Source organism: Lipotes vexillifer, unplaced genomic scaffold (genome assembly GCF_000442215.2).
Source record: "Lipotes vexillifer unplaced genomic scaffold, Lipotes_vexillifer_v1.1 scaffold185, whole genome shotgun sequence".
Taxonomy (NCBI): domain Eukaryota; kingdom Metazoa; phylum Chordata; class Mammalia; order Artiodactyla; family Lipotidae; genus Lipotes; species Lipotes vexillifer.
This window is the reverse complement of record NW_006794406.1, coordinates 848749-861880: the sequence shown is the minus strand read 5'-3', so window position 1 is coordinate 861880 and position 13132 is coordinate 848749. Positions and strand designations below refer to the sequence as shown.

At 36.5% G+C, this 13132-nt stretch overlaps 1 protein-coding gene across 1 annotated transcript in view; it reads right to left on the bottom strand.

Moving 5' to 3' along the window:
* UFL1 (UFM1 specific ligase 1) overlaps positions 1-13132 on the bottom strand; it is a 51956-nt gene that overhangs the window by 15382 nt on the left and 23442 nt on the right. Inside the window, exons 7-8 of the mRNA XM_007467184.1 lie at positions 2766-2824; positions 536-682 (exon numbers count right to left, since the gene is read on the bottom strand). Coding sequence (XP_007467246.1) covers positions 536-682; positions 2766-2824 — 206 coding nt within the window. The remainder of the gene's footprint in view (positions 1-535; positions 683-2765; positions 2825-13132) is intronic.

The following is a 13132-nucleotide window of genomic DNA, read 5'->3' as shown; positions in this document are numbered from 1 at the left end:
TATATATATATATATATACTACTTGTTTTAATGATTAAATTCAATCAATCTACTTTATCCAAATGATGGAACCTCAGAAACAAAATTTAGAATAACTTCTATGTTTCTGAAGTACTGGATAACTAATAAAAATGAACACTGTAAAACTGACAGCAATAAAATATTTCTAAGATTATGTAACTAAAAAACCAAGCAACTTCATAAGTTACAAGATATAATAGATATAATTACTTTTTATAAATTAAAAAGAACTTGAAGTATCTTATATATAGTATCACATTACTAGAAGGCTGGTAACAATCAATACTGGCTTCTGGCCTTTCTACATTACAACTGTTCAATAACTATGGAATTAAACTCAGTTAACATGACCCACAAAAACCTACAGTGTGATGACTACTTTTATACTCAAAAAGAACCATTATAGTCTGCTGGCCAACAGTAAAGTACATGTGTACTCACAGGGCTAGTACAGTCTTTCTAAGAATGTGTTTAATATTAGAAATGATTTTTAGTTAAAAAGAAAAAAAGTTACCCAGATAGCCATTCTGCCTGAGAAAAGAATCCACCCAAGTACTTTGTGTTCTGGAGTAAATGTCAGGGACAAACACCGCTTTATCCTGTCTCCCACCAACCACAGTGCCTCGTAAGCGTCCACTATTAACAAGTTCCTCAAGAACAGCTTAAAAGAAAAGCAAACAAACAGAAAAAAATCAGAGCAGGTAAAAATCTCAAAAAGTAAAACACTTTAAAATTTCACAATTTAGTTATTCTTACCCTTTAAAAAAGCAATTTAAAATTTAAATTTCATACTAAATAAAGACATTATATTTTAGACAAAATTTTCCTGCCAATTTATGAGAATACTCAGGTCATAAATTCAGGAAATTTTGGCAACTAGCTAAAGATGCTGAACTGTAATACAAACTAATTAATATTAATGTTGAATTTTTTAGTCTAATTTTGGAAGAAAAATGCCAATATTTATCTCATGATTAAAAGTAGACAATTACACACTCTGAGAACAGATAATACACAATTACTAGTGTTACCAAGTTCAATTTCCTCATATTTAGAAAAATCAAGACACCTGGATCCTATTAGAATCAACAGTGTGAAACAGAGCCATGAAAATCTGTATAAATTATTACATTTCCACTGTTTAAATTGAAGGAACACATTTTAATCATACCTATAACAGAAATATAATGCCATGGTTAAGAGGATGGATATGGACCCAGATAGCCTAAGTCCAAACTTCAACTCTGCCACCTACTAGTGCTGCCATTAACACCAAATTTATGATTTTTATTTAAACCATAACATTCGACTACACACTTTGTTGTTTTAAATATCAAAATCCCCTAAAAAGAGACAAAGCAGATAGGAAGGAGTTATTCCTAAGTGAACCAACAATAACAGTCAAAAGATGTCTGGCACAAAGAATGATTCAGGAAAGTTAGCTTTTAACAGAAATAAAAATAAGTTTACATATGAATTTCAGAATTCCAATGCTGAGTAAATTAGAGTACATCAGAAAGGTCTAGATTTCACAATTGACTGCAGCACATAATTTTAAATTTTGTGTGATTGTACAACACAAACCCAAGCTAAATTCAGACGAAGTTATCAATTTATCAGTTATTACTTGAAGAACTGTACATTATAATGAAATTTCACCAACTCCGATTATGGAAATTCAGAAATACGTCACATTTTAATTTTAAATTTGTCTTAAAAAATTTTAATTTAACTCCATATTCTAAAAAATATAGTGAACAAAAATTAATTTTTGGTTCTGTATTTAAATTTCTTTTCCATTATTCATTTTAATTTTATATTTGTACAGATACCTGAGTTGAAAGATTGTCGCTGCTTTTAAAAATTACTCCAGCCAAGCTTTAAAAAAAAAATCTTTGAAATCTCCTAAGAGTTTCACAAAAACACAAAATAGTCAATGGACCAAAATTATTTTGAAGATATTACTGTACTGTTTGAATGCTAAGAATTTATTTTTAATCCCTATAAGCCTTTTGTAAAAATTTTTTTAGCCAAACACTACTTTCATAAGAAAATGTAGTAAAAATCTGTAAGAAACAAAGTAAAAATTATTCTTAATCCCAAAATTTTAAATCTCTATATGCATATGCATAACAGAGTATTTTATACACAATTTTTTTTTATTCCACTCCTCTTGAGGTACCCAACACTAAATGTTTGGTGGGTATAACAAGACACGTATATGAAAACTGGTACAGAGAAACTTCCCAACCAGAAACATATATTTTTTAATAAATTTATTTAATTTATTTATTTTTGGCTGTGTCGGGTCTTTGTTGCTGCATGCGGGGTTTCTCTAGTTGCCACGAGTGGGGGCTATTCTTCATTGTGGTGCACAGGCTTCTCATTGCAGTGGCTTCTCTTGTTGCAGAGCACAGGCCCTAGGCACGCGGGCTTCAGTAGTTGCAACATGCGGGCTCAGCAGTTGTGGCTTGCGGGCTCTAGAGCACAAGCTCAGTAATTTTAGCGCACGGGGCTCAGTTGCTCTGTGGCACGTGGGATCTTCCCAGACCAGGGATCGAACCCGTGTCCCCTGCATTGGCAGGCAGATTCTCAACCACTGTATCACCAGGGAAGCCCCCTAGAAATATTTTAGTTACATAAGTTTTAAGATTAAAAGAGGTAAAAACATTAAAATTAGTTAAGTTTTACATTTAGTCTATTCAACAGCTAATTAAGTGATATATCCTTTAAAGCAAACTCACAGTAAAGAAGCTGCTCCTGAAATCCATATTTTGAAATCAAAGAATTCACTGCTGTAGGCCTTTATGGAAAGGAAAAAAAAATTAAAAGACCATTTTACTCATCATACGGTTACACATACTTATGAATTAAAAAAAACTAGGATGATTAGTTTATGAAAAACAAATTAGAAGAAAAAAATGAAGGCAAAAATTGCACCATAGATCAAGACAGTGGGATAGAAGGATGTGGAGCTCACCTCCTCCCATAAACGTATCAAGAATACATCTACATGTGGAATAATTCTCGCAGAATACCTACCGAATGTTGGCAGATCTAATACAACCAAAGTTGCAAGAAAGATCACCATTTAACTGGGTAGGAAAAAAAAAAAAAAAAGGAATTGGGACAGGATCTACGTCCCTGGGAGGCACCTGTGTAAGAGGGAAGGTTCCCTCACACTGGGAACTCCCTTCACTGACTGGAACATCAGCCAGGCCAGCAAGACAGCTTCAGAGGCTCAGAGGAGAATGCAGCACCCAGCCTGCCACAGGCAGAACAGAGGCTGGCACAGACGGTCCTGACCACCTTGCTGTACTCCCCAGCCAGACGCATGTCTGCTAGTGGGCATGGGGGCTAGGTGCTGAAACTTGGGCTTCAGGGGACAGACCTGGGGAGAGGACTGGGATTCGCTGTGCAGAGACAGCCTGAAGGGGGTGGAGTATGCTTTGGGCTGCAACAGGAGGTCTACACAGGACTGAGCCTGGGTCTGCCATAGAAGCTCCTCTGTTAATGGGGTGACCCTCAAGCAAAGGGAGGGGCAAGGCCCCATCAGAGCAGCCTCAATCTCTGCGTGCTCACAGCAGGTGTGGCTCTGCCTCTATGATCTTTGGGAGCATGCAAGCCCGGGAGTGCTGCCCACACTTGGAGGTGGGGCTGAAATCTAGCTGTGTCCCAGCAGCTGATCAATCTGCAGATTTATGCCGCTGCTGGCAGCTTTGTAAGCTCAGCACCTGTGGGACATCCAAGCAGATTACTGGTGATCCTGTGGCTGGGGCAAGTGTGGCATTAGCAGCTGCAAGCTCTGTGGGCATGCATATGTGGAGGTGGAGCTGGGGTCTGGGCTGATTCTGTAGCTCCCAGGGCAGGTCCAGGTGTGCGACCATGACAGTTCAGGTGCCTGACTTCAGCGGATCTGCGCTGCTGGTTTTGTGAGCACAGCGCCCAAGGGTCACCCAGGTCGACTGCCTGCATTCCCATGATTGAGGAGGGGCCAGGGCAGTGCCAACAAGAACATGTTTTGTGAGACTGCACGAGTGACAGGCAACACCACAGATGCCCTCCCGGCAAACAGCTCCTGTGGAGGAACAGGCAGTGGCTTTTCTCCCAGCGGGAGCACACCAGTCTTGCCTATCTCACACTGTAGTAGCTTAGAAATGTATCTGGGGGCTTCTACTCCAATAACTGGTGAGCAGACCCTGTCCCCAACAGGGCTGTGACAACCACAGAGCAAAGAGGATGCCCTGCTCAATATCCATTGCAGGCTCTGGTCACCACCACACCAGTCACACCCCCATCAATGGGATAACGGCCAGCACATACTGAGAAAAGACGTGGCAGGGCCCCACACTAAAAACAGCTCTCACACCAAAAATATTAGATTCATGCAGGGTACACGGGGATGCTCCAACATAAAAACAGCCCTCTAAGACAACAGTAGATAACTGTTTCTCCTAAACTCTTACAGTAAGAGAAATATAAGTAAAATGAAGAAGCAGAGGAGCCAAATGCAATGAAAAGGTCAAGAGAACTCCCCTGAAAGAACAAAAAATGAAACACCTCTCCAGTCTACTAGACCCTGAGTTCAAAAAGGAGGTAACAGAACTACTGAAGGAATTAAGAAAGGCTATCAATAGAAATGCAGATCACTGTAACAAGGAACTAGTTACTAACTATAAAGAGAAACCAAGAAAAATTAGAAAACTCATTTGCTGAGATGAAAGCTGAGCTAAAGGCAATGAATAGCAAACTGAATGATGCAGATGAATAAACGATCAGGAAGAAATAATAATGGAAATTACCCAATAAGAACAGCAGACAGAAAGACAAATGAAAAAAAATGAAAGCAATATATAAGACCTATGGGATAATATAAAGTGCGCCAATCTACACATCATAGGGATCCCAGAAGGAGAAGAAAGAGAAAAGGGGATCAAAAACGTATTGGAAGAAATTATGGCTGAAAACTTCCCAAACCTAAGGAAGGAAACAGATATCCAGGTATGGGAAGCAGAGAAGGTCCCAAAAGGATGAACCCAAACAAACCCACAACAGGACATATTATAATTAAAATGACAAAAGTTAAAGATAAAAAGAGGTTTTAGGCAGCAAGAGAAAACAAAAGAATTAGTTACAAAGGGAACCTACTTAAGCCTATCAGCTGATTTCTCTACAAAAACGTTTCAGGCCAGAAGGGAGTGACAAGATATATTCGATGTCCTGAAAGGGAAAAACCTACAGCTTAGGAAACTCTACTTAGCAAGATCATCATTTAGGAGAGAGAAAGAATGTCTCCGACAAGCAAAAACTGAAAGAATACAGCAATACTAAATCTATCCTAAAAGCAATATTAAAAGTCTTCTCTCAATAGAAAAGAAGAATCTGTAGGAAAGAAAAAGAATATCACAACTGGAAAGTAAATCACTTAAATAAGCCAGTACACAGATTTAAAAAAAATTATTGTGAAAGCGATATTAACTACAATGAACAGCAAAAGGATAAACATGAAGGTGCAAAAGAGGACACTGAAATCAAAAAATATGGGGGAGAAGAGTAAGAAAATACAGATTTTTTTTTTTAGAATGTGTTTGAGCCTATATGACTACCAGGTTGTAGCAAGCAGATACAGGAATGGGTTAACATACTTGAAAAACAGCGTAATCACAAATCAAAAACATACAGTAGATTCACAAAAAACAAAAAGGAGAGAACAAAAGCATAATATAAAAGAAAACCATCAAACCACAATAGGAAAGACAAAAAGAAAAAGAAGGGAACAAATAAATACAAAATCAACTGGAAAACAAGGTTTAAAATGGCAACAAATACATATCTATCAATAATTACCTTAAATGTCAATAGACTAAATGCTCCAATCAAAAGTCAAAGAGTGGCAGATTGGACAAAAAAACAAGAGCCTACAACATGCTGTCTACAAAAGACCCACTTTAGGGCAAGTGACACACATAGATTGAAAGTGAAGGGATGGAAAAAGATGTATCATGCAAATGGAAGTGACAAGAAGGTGGGGGTAGCAATACTCATATCAGAGAAAACAGACTTTGAAACAAAGACCATAAAAAACGATAAACAAGGGCACTGAATAATGATAAAAGGATCAATACAAGGAGAGGATATTATACTCTTTAACATATATGCACCCAATATAGGAGCATGTGAATACATAAAACAAATACTAATAGTAGGAGACTTTAACACCAGACTCACATCAATGGATAGATCTTCCGGACAGAAAATCAATAATGCAATAGAGATCCTAAATGATACATTAGAATAGTTAGACTTAATTGATATTTTCAGGGCATTACATCCAATAAAACCAGAATACACACTGTTTTCAAGTGCACATGGAACATTCTCTAGGACTGACCACACACAAGGACATGAAACACACCTCAACAAAGCTTTCAAGTATCTTTTCTGACCACAACAGCATGAAACTAGAAATCAACCACAGAAAGAAAAACAAGAAAAAAAACGATTACATGGAGACTAAACAATTGTGCTACTAAAAAAACAATGAGTCAAGATGAAATCAAAGAGGAAATTTAAAAATACCTTGAGACAACTGACAATGAAAACACAACCATACAAAATCTATGGCATGCAGCAAAAGCAGTTCTTAGAGGGAAGTTCACAGCAATACAGGCCTTCCTCAAAAAATAAGAAAAATCTCAAATAAACAACCTAACCTACCACCTAAAAGAATCAAAAGAAAAAAACAAAACCTAAAGTCAGAAAAAGAAATAATGAAGATCAGAGAGGGAATAAATAAAAGAGATTTTAAAAAATAGAAACGAACAACCCAGTCAAAAAGCAGGTAGAAGATCTAAACAGACACTTCTCCAAAGACATACAGATGGCCAATACAGATGAAAAAAACGTTCAACAATGCCAATTATTAGAGAAGTGCAAATCAAAATTACCATGAGGTATCACCTGACACCAGTCACAATGACCATCATCAAAAACGTCTACAAACAGTAAATGCTGAAGAGGGTATGGAGAAAAAGGAACCCTCCTACACTGTTGGTGAGAATGTAAATCTGTACAGGCACTATGGAGAACAGTATGGAGGTTCCTTAAAAAAACTAAAACTAGAGCTACCATATGATCCTGTAATCCCACTCCTGGGCATATAACTGGACAAAACTATAATTCGAAAAGATACATGCATCCCAATGTTCATTGCAGCACTATTTACAATACACAAGACATGGAAGCCACCTAAATGTCCACTGATAGATGAATGGATAAAGAAGATGTGACAGATATACATACACACCCACACACACGCAATGGGATATTACTCAGCCATAAGAAAAATGAAATAATGCCATTTGCAGCAACATGGATGGAACTAGAGATTATCATACTAAGTTAAATAAGCCAAAAAAGACAAATATCATACGATATTGCTTATATGTGGAACCTAAAAAAAAAAAAAAGATACAAATAAACTTATTTACAAAACAGAAATAGACCCACAGGCATAGAAAACAAACTTATAGTTACCAAAGGGGAAAGGTAGGAGGGAGGGATAAACGAGGAACTTGGAATTAACATATACATACTACTATACATAAAATATCAATAGATAAACAAGGACATACTGTATACTACAGGGAACTATACTCAATATTTTGTAATAATCTATAAGGGAAAAGAATCTGAAAAAGAATATATATCCACACACACATATACACATACGTACATGTAACTGACTGCTGTACACCTGAAACACACCATTGTAAATCCATACTGCAATTACAAAAAAAAAAGAAATCAATAAAATCAAGAGCTGGTTCTTTCAAAGGATAAACAAAACCTACAGACCTCTGGCCACGCTCACCACGAAGAAAAGAGAGAACTAAATACAATAAGAAATGAAAGAGGAGAGATAACAATGGATACCACAGAAATACAAAAACCATAAGAGAATACTATGAACAATTATATGCCATCAAATTGGACAACCCAGAAGAAATGGACAAGTTTCTAGAAACATACAGTCCTCCAAAACTGAATTAAGAAACAAATTAATTTGAACAGAATAATCACTAGAAATGAAACAATCTGTAATAAAAAAAACTCCCTGCAAACAGAAGTCCAGGACAGGATGGCTGCACTGGGGAATTAATTCTACCAACCACACAAAGAACTTATACCGATCCTTTTCAAACTCTTCCAAAAGACTGAAGAGGAGGGAACACTCCCAAAGACATTCTATGAAGTCACCATCATCCTGATACCAAAACCAAACAAAAATACCACCAAAAAAGAAAATTACCAGTATCTCTGACAAATACAGATGCAGAAAATCTCCACAAAACATTAGCAAACCGAATTCGACAACACATAAAAAAGATCATACACCACGACCAAGTGGGATTCATCCCAAGTTCACAAGGATAGTTCAACATAGCAAATCTATCAATGGGATACACCACATAAACAAAAGAACAGACAAAAAACACATGATCATCTCGATAGCTGCAGAAAAAGCATTTGACAAAATTCAACATCCACTCATGATAACGACTCTTACCAAAGTGGGTACAGAGGGAACATATCTCAACATAATAAAAGCTATTTATGACAAACCCACAGCCAACATAATACTCAACGGTAAAAAGCTGAACACCTTCCCGCTGAAATTTACTACAAGGATGCCCACTGTCACCACTTCTGTTCAACACAGTATCAGAAGTCCTAGCCACAGCAATCAGACAATAAAAAGCAATAAAAGGTACACAAATTGGAAGGGAAGAGGTAAAATTATTATAAGCAGATGACATAATACCATATATGGAAAATCCTAAAGATGCCACACAAAAACTAGAACTGATAAATGAATTCAGCAAGGTAGCAGGATACAAGATTATCATACAGAAATCTGTTGTATTTCTTTATACTAACAATGAAATATCAGAAAGGAAAAGTAAAAAAAATTCCCTTTAAAAACTGCATCAAAAAAAGAAATACTTAGGAATAAACCTCATCAAGGAGGTGAGAGACTTATATGTTAAGAACTACAAAACATTGATTAAAGAATTTTAAAAGACACAAATAAATGGAAAGATGTCCCATATTTATTAATCGGAAGAATTAATATTGTTAAAATATTAATACTACCCAAAGCAATCTACAGATTTAATGGAATCCCTATCAAATTACCCATGACATTTTCCACAGAACTACAACAAATAATCCTAAAATTTATATGGAACTATATAAAAGACCCAGAATTGCCAAAGCGATCCTGAGGAAAAAGAACAAAGCAGGAGGCATAACCCTCCTTGACTTCCGACAATACTACAAAGCTACAGTAATCAAAACAGCATGGTATTGGCACAAAAACAGACACATGGATCAATGCAACAGAAAAGAGAGCCCAGGGAATTCCCTGCTGGTCCAGTGGTTAAGACTCTGTGCTTTCACTGACAAGGGCACAGGTTCAATCCTCGGTCAGGGAACTAAGATCCTGCAAGCCACATGGCCAAAAACAACAATAAGAGAAGACAAAGAGAGCCCAGAAATAAACCCACACGCCCCCATGGTCAATTAATCTTCGACAAAGGAGGCAAGAATATACAATGGGGAAAAGACAGTCTCTTCAGCAAGTGGTGCTGGGAAAGCTGGACAGCCACACGTAAATCAATGAAGGTAGAACACTCCCTCACACCATACACAAAAATAAACTCAAAAATGGCTTAAAGACACCATAAAACACCTAGAAGAGAACATTGGCAAAACACTCTGTGACATAAATTGTAGCAATGTTTTCTTAGATCAGCCTCCCAAGGCAATAGAAATAAAAGCAAAAATAACCAAATAGGACCAAATCAAACTGATAAGCTTTGGCACAGCAAAGGAAACCATAAACAAAATGAAAAGACAACTTACGTACTGGGAGAAAATGTCTGCAAACAATGTGACCAACAAGGAGTTATTTCCAAAATACAGTTTATATAGCTCAATTAAAAAAAAAAAAAACACCAAACAACCCAATCAAAAATGGACAGAAGACCTAAATAGACATTTCTCCAAAGAAGACATAAAGATGGCCAATAGGCACACGAAAAGATGCTCAACATCACTAATTATTAGAGAAATGCAAATCAAAACTACAATGAGGTATCACCTCACATGGGTCAGAATAGCCATCATCAAAAAGTCTACAAATAATAAATGCTGGAAAGGGTGTGGAGAAAAGGGAACCCTCCTACACTGTTGATGGGAATGTAAATTAGTGCAGCCACTGTGGAAAACAGTATGGAGGTTCTTTAAAAAACTAAAAATAGAGCTACCTTTTGATCCAGCAATCTCACTCCTGGGCATATATCCAGAAAAGACAAAAACTCTAATTTTAAAAGATACATACACCCCAATGTTCATAGCAGCACTATTAATAACAGCCAAGATGTGAAAGCAACCTAAGTGTCCATCAACAGATGAATGGATAAAGAAGATGTGATATATATACACACACACAATAGAATACTACTCAGCCATAAAAAAGAATCAAATGTTGCCATTTGCAGCAACATGGATGGACCTAGAGATTATCATACAAAGTGAAGTCAGAGAAAGACAAATGCCATATGACATCACTTACATATGGAATCTAAACTATGATACAAATGATCTTATTTACAAAACAGAAACAGACTCAGACAGAGAAAACAAACTTATGGTTATCAAAGGGGAAAAGGGGTGGGGGAGGGATAAATCAGAAGTTTGGGATTAGCAGATACAAACTACTATATATAAAATAAACAAGAAGGTCCTACTGTATAGCACAGGGAACTATATTCAGTATCCTGTAATAAAGTATAATGGAAAAGAACATGAAGAAAAATATATACACATATCTATGTATAACTGAATTGCTGGCTGAACACCAGAAACTAACACAACATTGTAAATCAACTAAAAAAAAAAAAAAATAACTGCACCAAATTTTACATCCTTAAGCAGAATTATGCTATTGAAATACCAGGTAATTGATCTGTCTTCCCATTCTGGGATCAATTTACTTTCCCACCAAAATTTCACCTCAAATTTGGTGACTCTTGACTATCTGTCTTGCCCTTTATGGTATGTTAATTTCTTGTTCACTCTATTTTTTCTGTCTGTGAGGCTCTCCTCACCTGGGAAGTCAGTGAATGTTATATGATTCCATTTCTGAAGAAAAATGAGATCATGTACATACTGAAAGGAAACTGAATGCTGTATTCCAGTTAGGGTGTATGACTGGGAGAAATCCACTTTAATTTCTCTCTTTTGCTTATCAGTCTTTTCTATAATTATTATACATTTCTTTTTTTGTTTGTTTGTTTGTTTTTGTGGTACACGGGCCTCTCACTGTTGTGGCCTCTCCCGTTGCAGAGCACAGGCTCCGGACACGCAGGCTCAGTGGCCATGGCTCATGGGCCCAGCCGCTCCACGGCATGTGGGATCTTCCCAGACCGGGGCACGAACCCATGTCCCGTGCATCGGCAGGTGGACTCTCAACCACTGTGCCACCAGGGAAGCCCCATTTCTTTTTTTTTTTTGAACAGCTTTAACGAGATATATAAAATTTACATATAAATCTAACCAATTCTAAGTATACAATTCAACCATCTCAAAAAATTAATAGAACTGAGCAACCAACACCGCAATCCAGTTTTAGAAGGTTTCCATCACCCAAAAAGTTCCTTCCTAGATGTTTGCAGTTAATTCCTGTTGCCACCTGTAGACCTAGAGAACCACTGATCTGCTTCCTGCCTCTACAAATGTGCTTTTCTACAGATTTCTTATAAATGGAATCAGTATGTGGTCTCTTGTGTCCGGCTTCTTTTACTTAGCATGTCTTTGAGGTTCATGCATAATAAAGCACAGATCAGTATTCACTTCTTTTTATTGCTGAATAGCATTCTGGTGTATGGATATACCATATTTTGTTGTTTGTATCCATCTGTCAGTTGATGGACACCTGGATTATTTCCAGTTTGGGGCTATTATGAATAAAGCTGCTATGAAGATTTTTTTCATGCCTTTGTGCAGAGATATGTTTTCATTTCTTTTGGATAGATCCCTGTGAATGCTTTTCTTTTATAATAATTATAATTTCTTTTAAGTAAAGGAAACTATTGAAAAAAAGGTCTAGACATTTTTCTGACTCCAATTTTTTCATCCCCATCCATTTTAAGCCAATTATACCAGTTCTCTGGTTTAGTTTTAGTCTGTGTTTTTATTCTTACACATATAACTAAAAGACTTTTAAGTTATTCCAACTACTTGATTCTCTCTTGTTGATTATTTGAAATGTTATAAATTTTTCCTATGACAAATCTGGGAGAGCAGAAACAGTTGTCTAAATATGAATTAATACTTAAAACCGCTGTGTTTGGGGATTTTTGACTGAACTATTATTTTTACCAAATTCCTATATAGATCAATTTGGTTTGTATTAAATTATTTTACCTAAAATTTTCAGTTGAATTATCTAGAGCCCCCCCGGACCAATTAGGTCCAATTACATGAAGTTTGCTCAACTGTTTATCTTATTACAACCTTCTCATGTTTTTTGTTTTCTGTTCCTTTCTACCCAAACACATTCCTACAGAAATGCGGAGGGCACCTTGAAGAACTTTATCTTAAAATTGCTGGGTGCATAACTTACTGTGGGTATTCAAATAAAAGTTTAATTGGATTGCACAAAATTTCTAGTTTTTGTACAATGAAACTTAGCTGAATTCTTTCAATCTGGAATACAATGTAGCTTAGTATACCTATATATCTCATTCTTCTCACTAATTACTTCCTGCTCTTCTTTCTGGCTACCTATAGTAACAATAAACATAAACCCTTTTCAATCAGAGATGCAAGTCTTCTCTCTGAAGTTAGACCAGAAAAGTGAGCTGGTTCCTTGTATTTAAGAGGCAAATATGAAGATACATTACCTTAAATGGAACTATCTAGAAGCCACACAGCCTAGCAGCATCTTTTGTGGCTCAAAATTTGCTTTTGCCCTCATGGTTTGATAATACCTCCATACAGAGAAACTCAGGGCTACTATGAGTCAGGAAAATATTATCTGCTG